The following is a 16,379-nucleotide window of genomic DNA, read 5'->3' as shown; positions in this document are numbered from 1 at the left end:
CATCAGCAAGTTTCCTACTGTATTAATGAAGTGAATACTGCCAGATACGATACAGCACAATGTTCATTTTTTGAAATTGTCCAATACAGAGGACAGTAGTTGATAAATTATGTATGTATGCTTGAGGGCTGGACTAAATTGTGTCGCCATGGATAGTTTGCTTAAAATCTAAATCCAATCCACCTGTAACTTGTCATATAATGTTTCAAAGGAGCGACATGGTGACGGCAAAATTCTAAAGTCAAGGCTTTAAAATGGCTGCAAACCAATAGGGGGCATCACAGTCGCTACATCCATCTTTTGCAGACAATCCATATCAATTATGAATCCACCTCATGTTTCAAACTGAAAGAAAAAAAAAATGGTTAATGTTAAGTCCAATGGGAGCAAATCACAACTCCATGGCAAACATAAATATTCAATCAAGTAGCGTTACATGGATTGGCCGCAGGCAAACTAAAGCTAACATACTATTAATCGCAAAATAGGAATCTCAGATAGTGTACTGCAGATTAAGATCAAAATGAACAACAACTGACATTATTTACATAAATTCTGTGTTCTATGTTTTTTCGAGTCACTAATAATACTCTAAGACAAATTCAGAAGGCTGGTATCTTACATCATCATTTCTTGGAGGGGGAGCTAAAACTGAGAAGATTTAGAAATGAAACAAAACTGGAAATAAATCTCAATCAATCAGATGTAGCTCTCTTCTACAGTTTTATCCAGAATTCTACTTTCTTTTTTTGTTTTCCTCAAATGTATTTGTTTTGTTTTTGATTCTTGGGATATATTTTTTAATCATTAAGGCACAAATTCAATCCAATAATGCTTCAGCATGCAAGACCTATAGCAGGGGTGTCAAACTCATTTCAGTTCAGGGGACACACTCAGCCCAATTTGATCTCAAGTGGGCAGTAAAATCATAACATAAGAAGCTACAAATAAACGCAACTCCAAATATTCCCCTTAGTTTAAATGCAAAAAAATGCATTCTGAAAATGTTCACATTCAATGAACTATCTTTTAACAAAACATTATGAACATTTTGCAGTTCCCTAAGCAAAAAAAGGGTGAAATTTCAACAGTATTAAGCTTCACTTTACCATTTGTGCATGGCAATTTACAGATCACAGTATCTAAAAAGACAGACATTTAGTCGCATGTATCTGGAACTGAAAAATATTTTACAACTTGCCAAGATCGGGAAATTATTTGAAATTCACATTCATTTCCACATCTGTGTAGTAATCCTGTCACACCACAGCACACAAACTAAAGTGGGAATTATTAAGGAAAAGGTTCAGCTCTCCTCCTGCCTTGCTAATGCAGAAAATTTATACATAAAAAATGCAGCAGTGCATCAACAAAAGGGTTCAACCAAACCAAACTGTAAGCTGTACTGAAGCTGCTGACTTACATTACAGAGCACAATGTTCACACACATTTTCACCTCTGTAATTTTTACACTTTGCAAAGTCATTCCTCGGGCCGGATTGGATCCTGTGGCGGGCCGGTTTTGGCCTGCGGGCCGCATGTTTGACACCCCTGACCTATAGTAAACTTGGGACAGACTAAAGGAAAAAAGAAAACGTAAATCTAAACCTGAATTAAACTCAGCTGAATCTGTTAGATTTCTACTCAAATAGACTCACCTTTCATTGTTTGACCACAAAGAAATGCACATTGTGACATCTGCAGAGGCAAATGAAGAGCACATATTGCCTTTACATGTTATTAGTGGGATGTGTTCAGCAAAACCGCCTTGCTGTGTCTTTTATTAGCTGAAAGACTCAAAAGAAAATGTCACAGAAAAGATGACTGAAGCTGCATTGTAAGTAGAACACTGCTTTGCCCTGCTGTCATTTCTCCTCGTCCCCTTTTCTCGTCCTTTATCATGTCTTGTACTACTCTCTTCCATTCCCTCCTCTCACGTGATTCCATTTTCTTCTGTTTCTGCCACACAACATCATTGTGTTACATTTTTAATAGGAACATGCTTCTAGACCGTCATACTCTGCAATATACCCATGAATTATAGAGTCAACTGACAAATAAAACTCGCTAAGCCATTTGACTGTTTTTTTTTTTCTCCTTGTGATGAATAGAGCTTTAAAACGAGGAGCTTCCGTTTTGATAGTGAACCTGAGTCAAACGGAAGCTGCAGCCGACCAGTGACTGTTTCGCTATAACGTCTCTACTGTGTTTGCTTTTGGCAAAAAAACTTTGTGTCTTAAATTGATAAGTCCAAATTTTACCCTACACGCTCAGCAAAACCTATTTTTGTTAAACTGCATTCAGCTCTAATGTGAGGCGGTAGTTTCTCACCTCATGTTTTTAAAAAAGTGCTTTGCGTTTAAAAGCTTCTTTTCCCCTGCTTACTTAACAAATTACTTGAACCTTATCTGTTCTTATTCATCTCGTCCTTTTCTTTTACCACTCATGACTCACTCCAGCACTGTTTTATCAGTTTGCCTTTTTTTCTGCAGTGAAAAGAAAATCCTGTCTCAACAAGGTCCTTATTGTCCTCACATGCACTACTCTGAGGTCAAATATATAAATATTTTTTGTTAATGTTTATTACGATATTGTACGACATTCATTTAAAGCCATTGTGCCACCTTCAGCTGTTGTTGTTTTTGACAGAAATTGCTTTTGATAAAACACAACTCAAATATGACACACAAATACACTACATTTAAAAAAACTTAGTGTGACAAATGCTGCTTTTTAGAAGAAATGCATCAATAAACAGAGGTGCAAGAGTACTTTCTTACTGCTGGTAAAAACCTGTTGTGTGAGTCAGGGGTATGAGAGTGAAGCCGGATTCTGTATGAAGTTGTGTCTGTTTGTGTATCTGATTAAAATGCAGTGCCCCTGCAGCAGGATGGCCTCGGTACAAAGCATCTGGGAGACAGGGGTCAAGGCCTGCCTGCTCTTGCTCCAGCCTTTATATAAGTGACTGTCAACAAGAGTAGACAGACAGAGAATCAGGAACACTCTGTGCCAGATAAGAGTGTTTGTGTCCGCTGACGTGACTACACACAAGTAAAAGCAGTTGTTCTCTTTAATGTGTGTGTTGATGCCACAATTTGTCGAAAGAGTACATCTATTACAAAGACGGCTAATTCTTCTGCTTTCATGCTTTTTATTATGTATATTTGCGCTGAATTGCCGACTGAACTGTTTGTTAAGAGAGCGCTTACAATAATGAATGAAATCAAATGTACCGCAGCTGTTTCGCTCGTCCGAAAATCTCGGTGACACTGTTGGGTCGGATTTGTCAGACTGTCAGTCACTGTCATGAGCGTTTTTCATGTCAGTGTCAGTCAGGCAGAACCGGTGTGACGGCTCCATGCTGACAACGTATACCTGATGACTTGGAAGCACAAAGTAGCTGCTCGTGAGTCAGCTGTGTAGCAGCTACAATATGATCAGTGACAGTCTTAACCGTCTAGTTTGTTGCTAACTATCAATGAAAAAGCAACTTTTACTTCACACGATGCAGTCTGAACATCTTCTAATGGACTTTAAATGCGTTGGTGGATGTCATATGAATTCACTGAAAATCAGCCTTGATGGGAATGTGTGAACATCTTTGACCGTAACCATCTGCTTGTCTTCGTGATGCCGCTACAACTGACATCAAAGCTCTGCGTTGACGGGGTAAAGCAAATTTTCCACGTCCGCTGGAGGCCTCGTTTTCTTTCCCAACTCCTCGGCTCGATCATCCTGATGCCTCACGGTCCCCAGAGCATCCCCCTGACCCACTACACTGACTCACTGTGTCTGTTGCCTAAGCACTTGTGACGTTTCAGAGCATGTGTGTATTTTATGGGCCAGCTCACATTAGGACAGTGTATGATCCTCCCGAATAAGCATGGCGTTGGTGAGCATTGTAATTGCTACTCATCCATGGCAAAGCGTGCTGTAGGCCAGCTGTGAGGGACCAGGGGCCATGTGGTAATGAGTGTAAATATAGGGCAGTGAAAGTGTCTGACACACATAGGTACAGCCTGTGTTAAATCTGTGCCTCGGTGTTGTATGGATCACACATGGATGCACATGAGCTATTGAACGGGACATTAAATATGAACACTTCCTTTTCATGAAGCTACGGCAAAGATGCTATAAAAAAAGAGGTAAAAGACAAAGGGAGAACGGCAGCACAAGGGGGCTAGCGTTGTCTCTGTCTTTCTGGCCTCCTACCCAGGCTTTTATCAGGTAGCGGCAGATAATCCCCCTTTAGTGGTGGAGGAGATGACAACCTCCTCAGGGTTCTGAAGTAAAAAAAGGAACGTCTTTTTTCCTCCATCTATCTGTCATATCTCTTTCACTTCCTGCCACTGATTAGTGACCCCATAAAAATTCCCAACTTAGAAAAATGTGTTCAATCTTCACAGTTTTGAATTTATCTATTTCAATTCCCTGTAATTCTTAGCTCCTAAAGAACTATATAGAAGTTTAAAAGTGATAAAACTGAGCCTTAATGTCCAGAAGTTTCTCTAAACCCTGGTTACTGACTAAATATAAGGTTCACCGAGGTCCTGCTCACTAACAGAACAGAGAACAGAAAAGCCATGCCATCCTCAGCGTCTAATCTGTCCTGCTTCTCTCTTTCAGTACTTCTACCTAAATGTCTGCTTCAATTTTAGCTCCAGTCTCATGTCCCTGCCTGAGATATTGGTCCTGTTTCACTCTTTACTTATCATTTGTATCAGTAATTTGACTAATAATGGCCGGTCACAGCATGGTCCAGTGCAGCAAACCAAAGCACAGTGGAAAAACCGTAATAGTCAGAGCCTTTATCCTGTGATGAAGTAATGTCTTTGGATACATAAGGGGTTCCTCACAGGTTACTAAATGAACATCAACTCAAAATTACTATTACTGCTTTGAGTCTCATTAATTTAGTTTACAACCTTGCAATTTTAGATTACTTTTATGTATTACCTATCTTTATCAGACTCTTTTATGGAAATGTTCCAACGCTTTTTTTGAAAATATGACATAATCACATTAATATCAAAGACACTACAAATCCAGTGGTGCAGTTGAAAAGTAATTTCTAATCATATGCAGGGCAGGCGGGGACACTTTGTCCCAGGCATCATACTGACTCTGCAGGTTGTTTTCTTGCTTTAACACATTGGTAAATTTCCATAGATTCTACAAGTTGATTATTGCTGCTGTTTCTTGCTCTGCTGCACTGAGATGAGACACTATCTTTCATTTCCCCCTTTCCCACTTTCTCTTTTTTCTTCTTTGTTTTTCTTCCCTCTCTTTTTTTCTTGATCCAGCACAGCAGGGGTTCTCCGTCCTCGTGGCAGTAGTGTATGCGCAGAATACCACTGCACAGAATACCAGACAAGCTTTGACTCAAAGATCAAGACAAGTGCTACTAATGAGTAAATATGTCATTGCCGTTTGGGGTCTGAAACAGAATATACTGTTTTTGCGTTTTAGCCGTTAGCCTTACACTGAGAAATCATGGCAGAAGGAGAAAGGATTCACATGTAATGGGATGTAAGCAAAAAAACACTGTAAATGGGGGAATCGACTAATCGTGTAGCATTACAGAGCAGTAGCAGGTGATGGATTTAGCAATACATCACTAGCTTGGTCATGACCTTATGCATCCACTTTGGCTGTCTGAACATGTTGTTGCCTCAGTATTCCAGTACTGCTGCTGTTTTCACACCAAACCAAAGCACTTATCACTAAGAGTGAAGTGTGAAATTCAAGTTGCAGCTGAGGTGAGACGTTGTAAGACTGTCTGGGCCTAAAGATGAGCGGCATTCTATGATAACTCTTTTAAAGTGACAGACGAGTTGCGCCCAGGATTTTACATTTCTGTGATGTCATCTGTGTTGTATTACTTTTGAAAAGAGAGCTGTCGGCCAATTGGCCAGAAATTAGAATGGAATAACTGAGTGCATGTCTTTTTTCCTTAAGTACAGCAGAAGGTGTGCATAGCTTCTTCCATATACCTGTTCAGTGGGACATTAAGCCAATTTGTGGTTGTGCTTTGTCTGTCTGTCTAAAAATGACCATTTTTTAGAATTCTCTTTGGTTCATGCACAGTTTCCTCAAGATACTGTCGCGTTTTTTCGTGTTTAAATTATTTTGTCTAGACTGGCTCAATTGCTTCTGTCTTTGATGCAACACTGATGTGATTATGTTGACGTCTGGGCTCTGTGGGGCTCATACCAACAGTACTTCTTGTTGTTGCTGAAGATAGATGGTTCTTTAAGATCCTGGATGTAGGTTTGGTTGCTATATTTATCCAGAATAAATTTGGAACAAATCAGACACTTCTCTGATGGTAGTGGGTGATGGAAAGGAATGTAAAATGCCGAAAGCTTTTGTAAGATGCTGTTTGTATGTGTTACTCTGAGCACCACAATGTGTCACATTTGTCATTTATATTTCATTCGCTCTTCTGTGAGTGCATCTTTGCTGAGACTGCCTTTCCCTAATGGAGACAGAGGTTGCTGTTATGTAGATTCACTTCATGTCATTAGGACAACACACATGTGTTGTTTTTGGGCACAGCTGAGTGATTATGCCAGTGAACTCATATTATCTCTGGAGATAACCACAATCAATGACCATACATGAAAACTGATACTAAAATTGTGGAGCTGTGAGGATATATGCAGACCAGCCACAACATTAGTCCCTTAGCCAATCAGGATGCAGAACACAATGCACTGTTAAAAAAAGCATAAAAAAACGGCACTAAAAAAAATCCGTGAAACAGCGAAGCCGTGAAAGGTGAACCGCGTTATAGCGAGGATTCACTGTATACGAAAACATTTCACAGTGCTGTAAAAATGTATTTGTGACAAATAAAGACGACTTCTTCATTTAATCTAGCCCAACCGAATCACAATGGCAACACCCACAACAAACCACAGAAGCTAATACAAACAATGCACAGAACTAACTAAAGAAAACTGATGCCTCACAACACACACATTTAATACACACTATGCAAAGACTCAAGTAGCTTCTCACTGAAGTTGACAGACTACTAACAGGCACCACGATCTCCACTAAGACTCTGCAAAGAATTAACAGCCACCAACAGAAGGTCTAAATGTCCGTAGTCATTCCTCAGTGACTATGGAACCTAGGGACCATACACAGATACAAACAATACACACAGAGGCACAAGGGCGAACTGGTCACATAAAATCCCAGCAGCCTCAACTGAGAGTCTTGGTTGGAGATATATACTCGTGTGCAGTGATTGCTGGGAAGTTGCGGGAGGAGGAGTTGTGGTGGTCGACCAATCCGAGGTGTGGAGGACCAGTGCTAGTCACTCCTCATGGGTGCTAGGTGGAAATCTGGAGCTAAGTCTTTGGCCAGGTGTAATCAATCCACTCTCCACAAGAATTCCAGACTCAGAGGCTGTACAAAGTCTGTTTCTAAACACACGACCACCAAAGGCCGTAACAAGGTGCGAATTAAGAGGCTTAGTTGATATGTAATTTCTAATCATGGAGAGCAGATGAAGAATTTATTCGCTGCCGGGGACTTCATTGTGGTGCATACATGATCAGTTTTGTCCATTAGCTTGTCTCTTCATTGTGGACTTAAGGGTACTTGCAGCTCCCACCTGAGCAACAATAACAAACTGCTCAATGCAAGGCTGGTAGTATAAAATGGATTTGTACTTCATAGTATGAGGGACATGCATTGAACATTGAGTGGCTTCTCCCAAGCCATAACTGTGCTTTCATCTGGAAATAGTTCCCTGCAACATGGTGTCACCAGTGCATCTACACATCCACTTCCTCAACAGTGAGCTCCCGTTAATGCGATTGATTGGCGTTTCTGTGTTAGTGGGTTATGACTTCCTAAAGCAGTTAATTCATTGGTGTCAGATGGGCTGTCATGCTGTGACTTGCTTGACTACTAGAGAAGCCTAAATGCATCCAAAATGTTTTATCCACTTTGCAAAGAATGTATAGTGGATCCAGTCTGCCAAATGTTTTAGAAACGGCAAATGTAATTCACGCTGGATGACCTGCTTTTAGCCGCACAGGCAGGCAGACTAGTTCTCATACACAAACAGCACCAGGTACAGTTTTAGTGAGTTATCTTCACAATACCATCAGCTGTTCCTAGTCCACTTTTAGACCATTATGTGTTAAATACATCAGACTATATCACAGCAAGGCAAGTGTTAAGGCTTGACTTCCTTGTTACAGTTGTTTCCTATGCTGTTTGTTATCTTGTGCATGTTGCATTGATAAAGGATGATGTCATTGATCCTGGTGCTCCTTCCCAACCCCAATTAAGATTTTATTAAACACACATTTTTGTAACCACTGCATCACCCCCTCCCCAGCTGTGGGATTGTTTCTGCAATATTTTATGTATTTTTGCTGACATTGTGTTTTTACAGGAGCAATGTTTTCACCTACTGCTGGGTGCACGATTTAGATCGCTCCTAACATTCAAAAACTGTTATTGTTCTTCCTGCACAAAAATGACAGGAATAACACATCAAGGCTGTGATTGATAACCTATGGCTATGAATGAATGAATGAATGAATGAATGAATGAAGGCCAGTGAGTCAGAGCAGCCACTCTCATATGTGAATGAAACTTGGCAAATGATGGAATGTAATGTGAACAGACTCGGTCACTACTGTGGAGGAGGATTTCATCGCACTTGCCAATCTTTCCCAGGCCTTGCTGTGTGTGCATGCACAAGCCTGCACGGCAAATGGAAATGCAAAATAGACCTGCATACTATTAAGTGGTTTCTACTAAAAGTAAGAGGTAATGATTGCACAGATGGTTGAAATAAAATTATCCACACTCATCTCTTTCTGTCCGCCGAGGCTTTTCCGCAGTATTTTGTTCAAGTTGGGAACATGACAGGGAGTTTTTTTACTAAGTCAGGAAGAAAGAGAATTGCAGTATCTAAAGGAGAGATGAAAGGGGGGCAGAGATGAAAGTTTGGATGATTTTTTCAAATTGCCAAAAGACAAAATCGGGGCAATTTTGAAAATGTTTTTCAGCTTTGAGTAAAACCGTCTTACCTGTTTAATTAAGACATGATTGCACATTAAGTTCCGGCAATCACTTAACTTTCACAAGTCATGTCGTCTTTCACAGCTTTATATACCAACTCATGTTCACGTCGTTAATTTTGAAATAGACTACCATGTCTTTTTGGTATCTAACAGATGTTTTAGGTTTGCTGAAATCAAATTCTTTTGACTCCTGTGTAAATTGTAGATATTATTGACACACGCTATTGATATGTGATCATTTCTTTGTCAGTGCAATGGTAAATTATTGGTCTCGCAAGTAATGCAGATTGTGTGTAGTCACTCCAGTTCTGCACAGAGCTTTGGCTTCGAAATCTGATGTATGACAGACTGTCATCTTTTTGATTATTCTCAGAATATTTAGTCAATTGTCAGTGTGTCAGAATAGCTTGGAAAATTGATGCTTTTTGGGTCTTTGAACAAGTGTGCGATTGTGTGTGTTTGTTATAGAGAGAGGAAGACAGCAAGAGTGGAGGAATATTAAGAGTTTATTAGGATTCTCAGCAAAGCAGATAAATCATAATAAAGTCTCAATTTGCCAGTCCTCTGTCCAACAGGCAATAAAACGCACATCAGATCCAGCTGATCACTGACAAATCATCCCCGAGCCTCTTCAAGGCATTATCCGAGGTATTATGCGGGACACACAAGCGCGCTCGTTCACACACGCTCGCAAACACAACCTCGGTGCTCTTCCCACTCATGTGTACATTGGCTGCCGGAGCTGTCTTTGTGTCCCATCACCATAACAACTGCCTCACAGAGCATCTGAGGGGGAAAAAAAAGGAAAAAAAGAAAGCCAAAGTGAATTTCTCTCACTCAGTTTGACTTGGAGATGGTGAGAGTAGCTTCTCGGTGTGGTGTGTGAAGAAGAAACGGGCTTGTAGAGGCAAGCGGGCTGGAGATGACTTGATGTGAAGAGAAAAGGCGCGTGCGATGTGAAATTTCGGAAGGCGTTGTAGAGTGTGACTTCTCAGAACGAGGGATATACAGTATATGATGGTGAGTGTCGAACGGCTGCTCATTCTGTTCTCACTCTTGCATGTAAATGTACATGTTTGTAAGTGTGAATGCCTTCATTAAGTTGTGTAAAATGTTGTACGTGTGTGTGGGTCTGGAGGCTTTTGCACATGTGGATGTTATGTAATGACTAAGGCTGAAAAACCTTGAGAGAATGCAAGAGTAATGAAAGTTCTCTGTGAATCTCATTTGGGATGCTGCAGATATTGTATAATTACATCCCGAAGATACATGTTGGGGCTAATGGGCTGTCATCCATGGTTTCATTGACATTTTTTGTGTTAATATTAAATATAGTGTAGTAAAAGTCTTCCAGTAACTCTCTGCTGGATACAGTGCCTATTCATTAGATTCATTCTGGACTATACTGTGGAGCTTCAGATTGTCGGCTCTCGATTGTTGCCCTGATTCTGCAGACTGTTCTAATCTATTTTGAAGTGTTAATTGTGTTTTTTGCGCTCAGCTTTATTTTTCACTTTATGCTCTGCAGGCTTACACCCGCTTTAGTAGAGGTGATGAATATTTTTAATCATAAGTCACAAAGGAAATTAAGAATGTTTGTGTGTGTTTTAGGGTGGGTAGGATATGCATTGGGTTTGTGCATGTGACTGTGCTTGTTTTATGAAACAAGCACAGTCACATGTTTTATTTAAACATCAGTGTTAGACCCAGTGATGTGTAAGTGTCGCTCTCAGGGACTGTACAATATTCTAACCATTACATTTGAACTCCAAATATGATGGAAGCCTCAGGATCTTATTTTCTTGGTGCTAATCTCCAAAGGAAAGGTCTTTGTTTCAGTGGCTTTACAGCCCTTTCTGTCCTTTTTTTGGGTGTATCCTATAATAGCCTATACATCACCTGCACATGGTCCATTTGCTTGGCATGACAGACCAGAAATAAAACCTTCAAACACAGAAAGAGAGAGCAGCGACTTTAGCTTTCATCTCTGGACTGCATTATTAAACATCCCTATCCACACAAGTCTGACATCACCCAATCACAGCTGTCTCTTCCTCTACTTCCCTTTCTCCCTGTTCCCTTGTCTCCCTCCATTAGGCAAACCTGAAGAAGTTTATGGAGTTTGCGCAGCAGAGGAACATCGAAAAGGTCTCAAGGTTCTTGGAAAAAGGTCTGGACCCGAACTTCCATGATCCGGACTCAGGAGGTGAGCAAGTCTATGCTAAGAAACATCCCATCTCTATCCTACACTAGGTAATTTATTGTCTTTTTCCAACCTTGACTTATCTTTTCTCTCGTACTTTCTCCTTCTGTCTTCACGACAAATGACCATGTATGGATTTTCTGAAATAAGCCTTCTGCATGTTGGGTAAAGCTGGATTATTCTTTTCGCTAATCTCCTCATGTATATGCAAATGTTTGTCCAGCCATAAAGGAGATTTCTCTGCTGGGTGACCTGTAGTCTGGCAGATGAGCTGCGAAGCGAGGGAACATGAGAATAGTTTGGTTTAACACCAACAGGAAGCGGCCACTTAGGCAGGTCAGAGGGTGAAAATCACAGCAGTGGAGGCAGTTATCCAAATGCACAGTTACTGAAAATGTAAACCTACTGATTTAATAACTGGAATGGGCAATGTTGGATGTTCATTTTCTGGGAAGATTGTCATCGTGAATACGTTAATTTTTAATGTGGTTTGCTTGCATATCCTTGGGTTTTCCAGAATGTCCTCTCACGCTGGCAGCACAGCTGGAGGGATGTGCAGAGCTCATCAAGGTGCTGAAAAGTGGAGGGGCGCATCTGGACTTCAGGACAAAAGATGGCATTACAGCCCTACACAAGGCCGTGCGCAGCAAAACCATACAGCTCTTATAGTGAGTAGAACACACACAGGCTGACTCATCTCCTTTATTTCTTTTGCTCGACGATTTCCCCGCTTGCAAAGTTTCCCTCTGGAAAAAGACAGTTTGACGGCTGGTAATCTCTGGCAGCAGGTGCTTGAGCAACTGAGTACAGAGGGTGCTTGAGCAATTACTAAATATGTGAGGCTTAACGTGCCCTCTTTGAATGGGCTGGCATAACCGCCGAATGGCCTTGTATGTGTGTGGTTGGAGGAGGCTTGTAACCTAAATGAAAGGGTTTATGTGAGTCATTTAATTGATTCCCTGTTGAGCCAGAACTGTTGAAATTGGAATTTATTTCTGCTCGGTTTCGTCATTGTCATTATCCAAATATTCAATGTCACTGAGCCGTTAAACATACATAAGCTGTTGCTGCTGCTGGTATAGTACGTCTTTTAAAGGTCAAGCTCCACTAATTTCCTCAAATAATCAAATATTGTACTCATGGAATCCAGTACAACAGGACTCAAAACTACACTTGCCAAAGTGTGGTTGAGTTCATCAGTGCTGCCGCTTTGCTTTGTTGAGGTTTATGGATTTTTTTCTTGAGACAGCTTTTGTGATGATTGATGCTAATAACATGTCCAGGTCTCTTTGACCTTCACATTGCCTCAGAATGATAAATAGAGCTGAAGCTGAACACTATAAACCTGCTTCTTTCCCCACCAGACGCTGTTGGATTTGGGAGCATCTCCTGACTATAAAGACAGCAGGGGGCTAACTCCCCTCTACCACAGTTCAATGGTAGGAGGAGACCCTTACTGCTGTGAGCTGCTGCTACATGATCACGCACAGGTCGGCTGTGTGGATGAGAACGGCTGGCAGGAGATACATCAGGTAATACAATGAGACAGAACACACATGCACTGTGCATCTTTTTGTCAACTTAGTCCAACCCTCATCCTAACTTTAGCCTAAACCATCACCCTGAAATTAAGCCTTAACCTTCAAATCACCCTTTGAAAGTGCAAAAATGTCCTTTCTGTGATTTCTGTGAGTTGCTTTGCTGTGTGATAGCTGGGCAGTTTGTGTGTGCAGCCACTCTCTGCAGGTGTAGTGGGCATGCCAACTGCTTTATTTTTTCTCTAACAAGCACACTGCAGCTTTCCTCGTGACACATTGAGGCATGGCTTCAAATGTAAGTGCTCTTGAACGACCGTCCACAGTGTCCACAAAGCACAATATGGCATTATGTTGCTTACAAACTACAAATAGGGCAATTCCCAGGTTTTACGCATCCAGTTTGGCAAAACGTCTTGCCCAACATGCAAAGATGGTGACAGGTTAGCAGAAATGATGGACAGCATGCTTGTTTCCTCAAATAGTAATCAAATGAGTGAGCGTTATTTCGCAGCTACCAATCTTTTTCTCTATTGGAGTTTGACGAGGACGATGATAATAGTTTAAATTGCCTTTATCTTTAACTGACAAATGTGGCAAATACCTCTGTATGCTCATGCAGCATTCACACTGCAACGTTAATGTGCAAGTTTGTCAAATTCAGGCTTTCACAACATGCAGATGAAGGCATTGCTCCCACTTATAACTGCAAGGATTCATTCTTTTATCGTGTAACGTGTTTCTACTGCCCTGGTTATGAAATGTATGTCATGATATAAAATTAGATGAACACATTGAAGTGTGAAGATTTCACTCTTGTGATGGTATAGCTTTTATTTTCGAGTCCACGTTCTATCACTTGTAATTATATTACTTTTCCTCATGTTTTGTTTTTTTCTGTGATATTGTTTCAGTATCGCTATATTTTGACAGGTATCATTCATAATGTTGGTGTTGTGACGCCAAATTCGATGGTTTCAGACAAAATTGTTCCATGCATCCGTTAGTAAATGGGAAACCAACAAAGTAGCTCAGATTGATCCTCAAAACTCTGTTCCAGCTTGTCATGTGCATGTCCGTGTTGTACACAGGTGGAGGAGGAGGAGAGATGGGAGGAAAGGGGGCATTAGCAGCAAGAGGGAGGGCAGATCTTGCAAATGCTGCCTAACTAAATGTGCCAACTAGATACATGTCTTTAACCCTAAAGTAAGTTCTAATCCTCAAACAGCGATAGAAAGGGGTGTGAGATAGTGAGGACTGGCCTAAAGGTCCTCACTTTAACGGGTAAAATTCATACCAACCCTCACACACACACACACACACACACACACAGATAACAACAGTGATGGGTTGTCTGCAGAATACCAAGACAAGTGCAGGGCAAAATGTCTTGCTGGTTTCATTGAATAGTTTTTTGTTTTTGTTTTTTTCTGACTTTGACACTTTCTTTCATGGCAGCTGAACCCCTTTAGGGAGGTCATGTACCGACTGGATGTCCAGGGTGGAAAGAAAATAATATTCCTGTCCAAAAAAAAAAAGATCATTTTGGCAGATTTTACAATCAGTTTGCATGTTTGGCTAAACTTTTTTTTATACTAAATTATTTTTGTGGCCTTTTGTTGGCTTTATTGGACAGGTTAGTAGAGAGGCAGACAAGAAAGTAGGGAGAACAATGTGGACCGGCAACAAAGGGACGTGAGCTGGAATCAGGCCCAGGCCATTGCGTCAGAGACTACAGCCCGCTCGACCAGTTGAGCTATCTGGGCACCCATGTTTTTCTAAACTTTGAGGCATACTTTTGAAATAAAAATATATATTTAATATATATATATATACATTGTGTGGGTTGGCTTCTCAAATTAATTTTGTGTGTAGAAAACTAGGATTGATGCAGTGCATCGTGTGGTCGCTGTCACAGTGTCTTGTGTCAGATATTGAATAACAATCTGTTGTGCCTTAGTAGTTCAGGCTCATCACTATTGCAAACTACTGGCAGCACTGTTCTATAGCCAACTTATATAGCCCTCAGCATTGACTAAATTTTGACAGAACCCAAAGAGGTTTAAATCAGCACGACCATACAATCAGATTAGTTTTGTTTCTTGTTTTTTTTTCTTTTGCTCAAGAACACCACATTTAGTTTATCAAATGGTCAGAAATAATAGGAAACTTCATAGATCTGTCAGATAATGTAATACAAACTCATTGCCTTTACTGTATATGGACCGATCATGCTTATGGTTGTTCATAATGACCCTCCATTATGAGCCAGGAAAAGCCCTGTAGGCATTTTCACCTTTACTCATCCTGCTTCAGCTAATGAAGTCCACACTGGAACTGCAGATTTACTGATTTATATTTCATATAGTCATAAGATGTGATATTGTTAGGCTATGGGGACCACGCTACATGTTTTCTGACATTTTTGGTAGTTGTGACCTCAGCTGTTCACATGAAACGTACCACAGATAGTAACAAATGGAAAAAAAAGAGAGATAAGTACAATACATGGCTCCTCTCTCACTTCTGCACAGCTCGCCAAGGAAGGTGTGAAGTAGGTGCAAATGTCAGGCGATACATAGCTGTTACATGCAACGACGATGAAGATGAACATTCTGAGGTTTATGAGCAGCATCTCCTCTCAACTTTTGCAAAACGTGGAGAATTTGGTGCAAAACACATGAAGTGATTTTAAAGTAATCCATAAATTCTGCCTATCAGTTCTTATTTAAATCGAGACTTGTGAAATGTGTGTATTTTTATTTGTCTTTGCATTTATTTGGGTCAATCTTTAAGGCAGCTGTGTAGCCAACTTATAAAAACACATCCCCCCTCCTCTCAATGCTACTCAAGATAATCTGTGTGGCTTTGTGCAGAAATGTATCTTTTATTTCAGAATACGTGGTGCACTAAGTGAGGAGGTGATTTGTCGTTTTCTGTCCCTCTGTCTCTCCTCCTGGAGCTGTCCGTGGTGCTGATAGTTTATTAATGACCGATGCACAGCTTCCAGAACACTCATAAACAAAACATAAGCTACTAAGACTCAGCAAGTCTGATCACAGACAAAACAGAGGAATGCTCTTGTAAAAAGTAATGTGTTTTGCGTTATTTTGCAAGCACAGTAAAAAGCGAGAAAGAATAAAGTTGACAACCTAATGTGCATTAACACATTTTAGAATGGCAACACTGTTCCTCTGGTGTGTGTGTGTGTGTGTGTGTGTGTGTGTGTGTGTGTGTGTGTGTGTGTGTGTGTGTGTGTGTGTGTGTGTGTGTGTGTGTGTGTGTGTGTGTGTGTGTGTGTGTGTGTGTGTGTGTGTGTGTGTGTGTGTGTGTGTGTGTGTGTGTGTGTGTGTGTGTGTGTGTGTATTGTTGTAAGTTTGTTCAAATTCCACTTTGCCCTTCTTTGTTCTGCACTACCTCAGAAGACAGCCCTCAGGTGTCAGAGCTGTGAGAGGCATCCAGTGTGCTGAGATCACATTCTGGGGACTTTGAAGCAGCAGCTGAATGACACAGAAGCTTTTTTAACACAACTGTATTCACAATATAGCTCAGATTTACATATTTTTCTGATTCTGTTGTTGCAAA

General features: G+C 40.7%; 1 protein-coding gene across 1 annotated transcript in view; it reads left to right on the top strand.

Annotated features, from left to right (window-relative positions):
- shank3a (SH3 and multiple ankyrin repeat domains 3a) overlaps nucleotides 1-16,379 on the top strand; it is a 159,899-nt gene that overhangs the window by 54,813 nt on the left and 88,707 nt on the right. Inside the window, 4 exon segments of the mRNA XM_051951413.1 lie at nucleotides 11,154-11,262; nucleotides 11,777-11,908; nucleotides 11,911-11,927; nucleotides 12,624-12,791. Of these exon segments, the coding sequence (XP_051807373.1) occupies nucleotides 11,154-11,262; nucleotides 11,777-11,908; nucleotides 11,911-11,927; nucleotides 12,624-12,791 (426 nt within the window).

This window comes from Acanthochromis polyacanthus, chromosome 8, assembly GCF_021347895.1.
Source record: "Acanthochromis polyacanthus isolate Apoly-LR-REF ecotype Palm Island chromosome 8, KAUST_Apoly_ChrSc, whole genome shotgun sequence".
Lineage (NCBI taxonomy): Eukaryota > Metazoa > Chordata > Actinopteri > Pomacentridae > Acanthochromis > Acanthochromis polyacanthus.
Note: the sequence above shows the minus strand (reverse complement) of the source record. Positions and strands in the feature narration are given on the sequence as shown.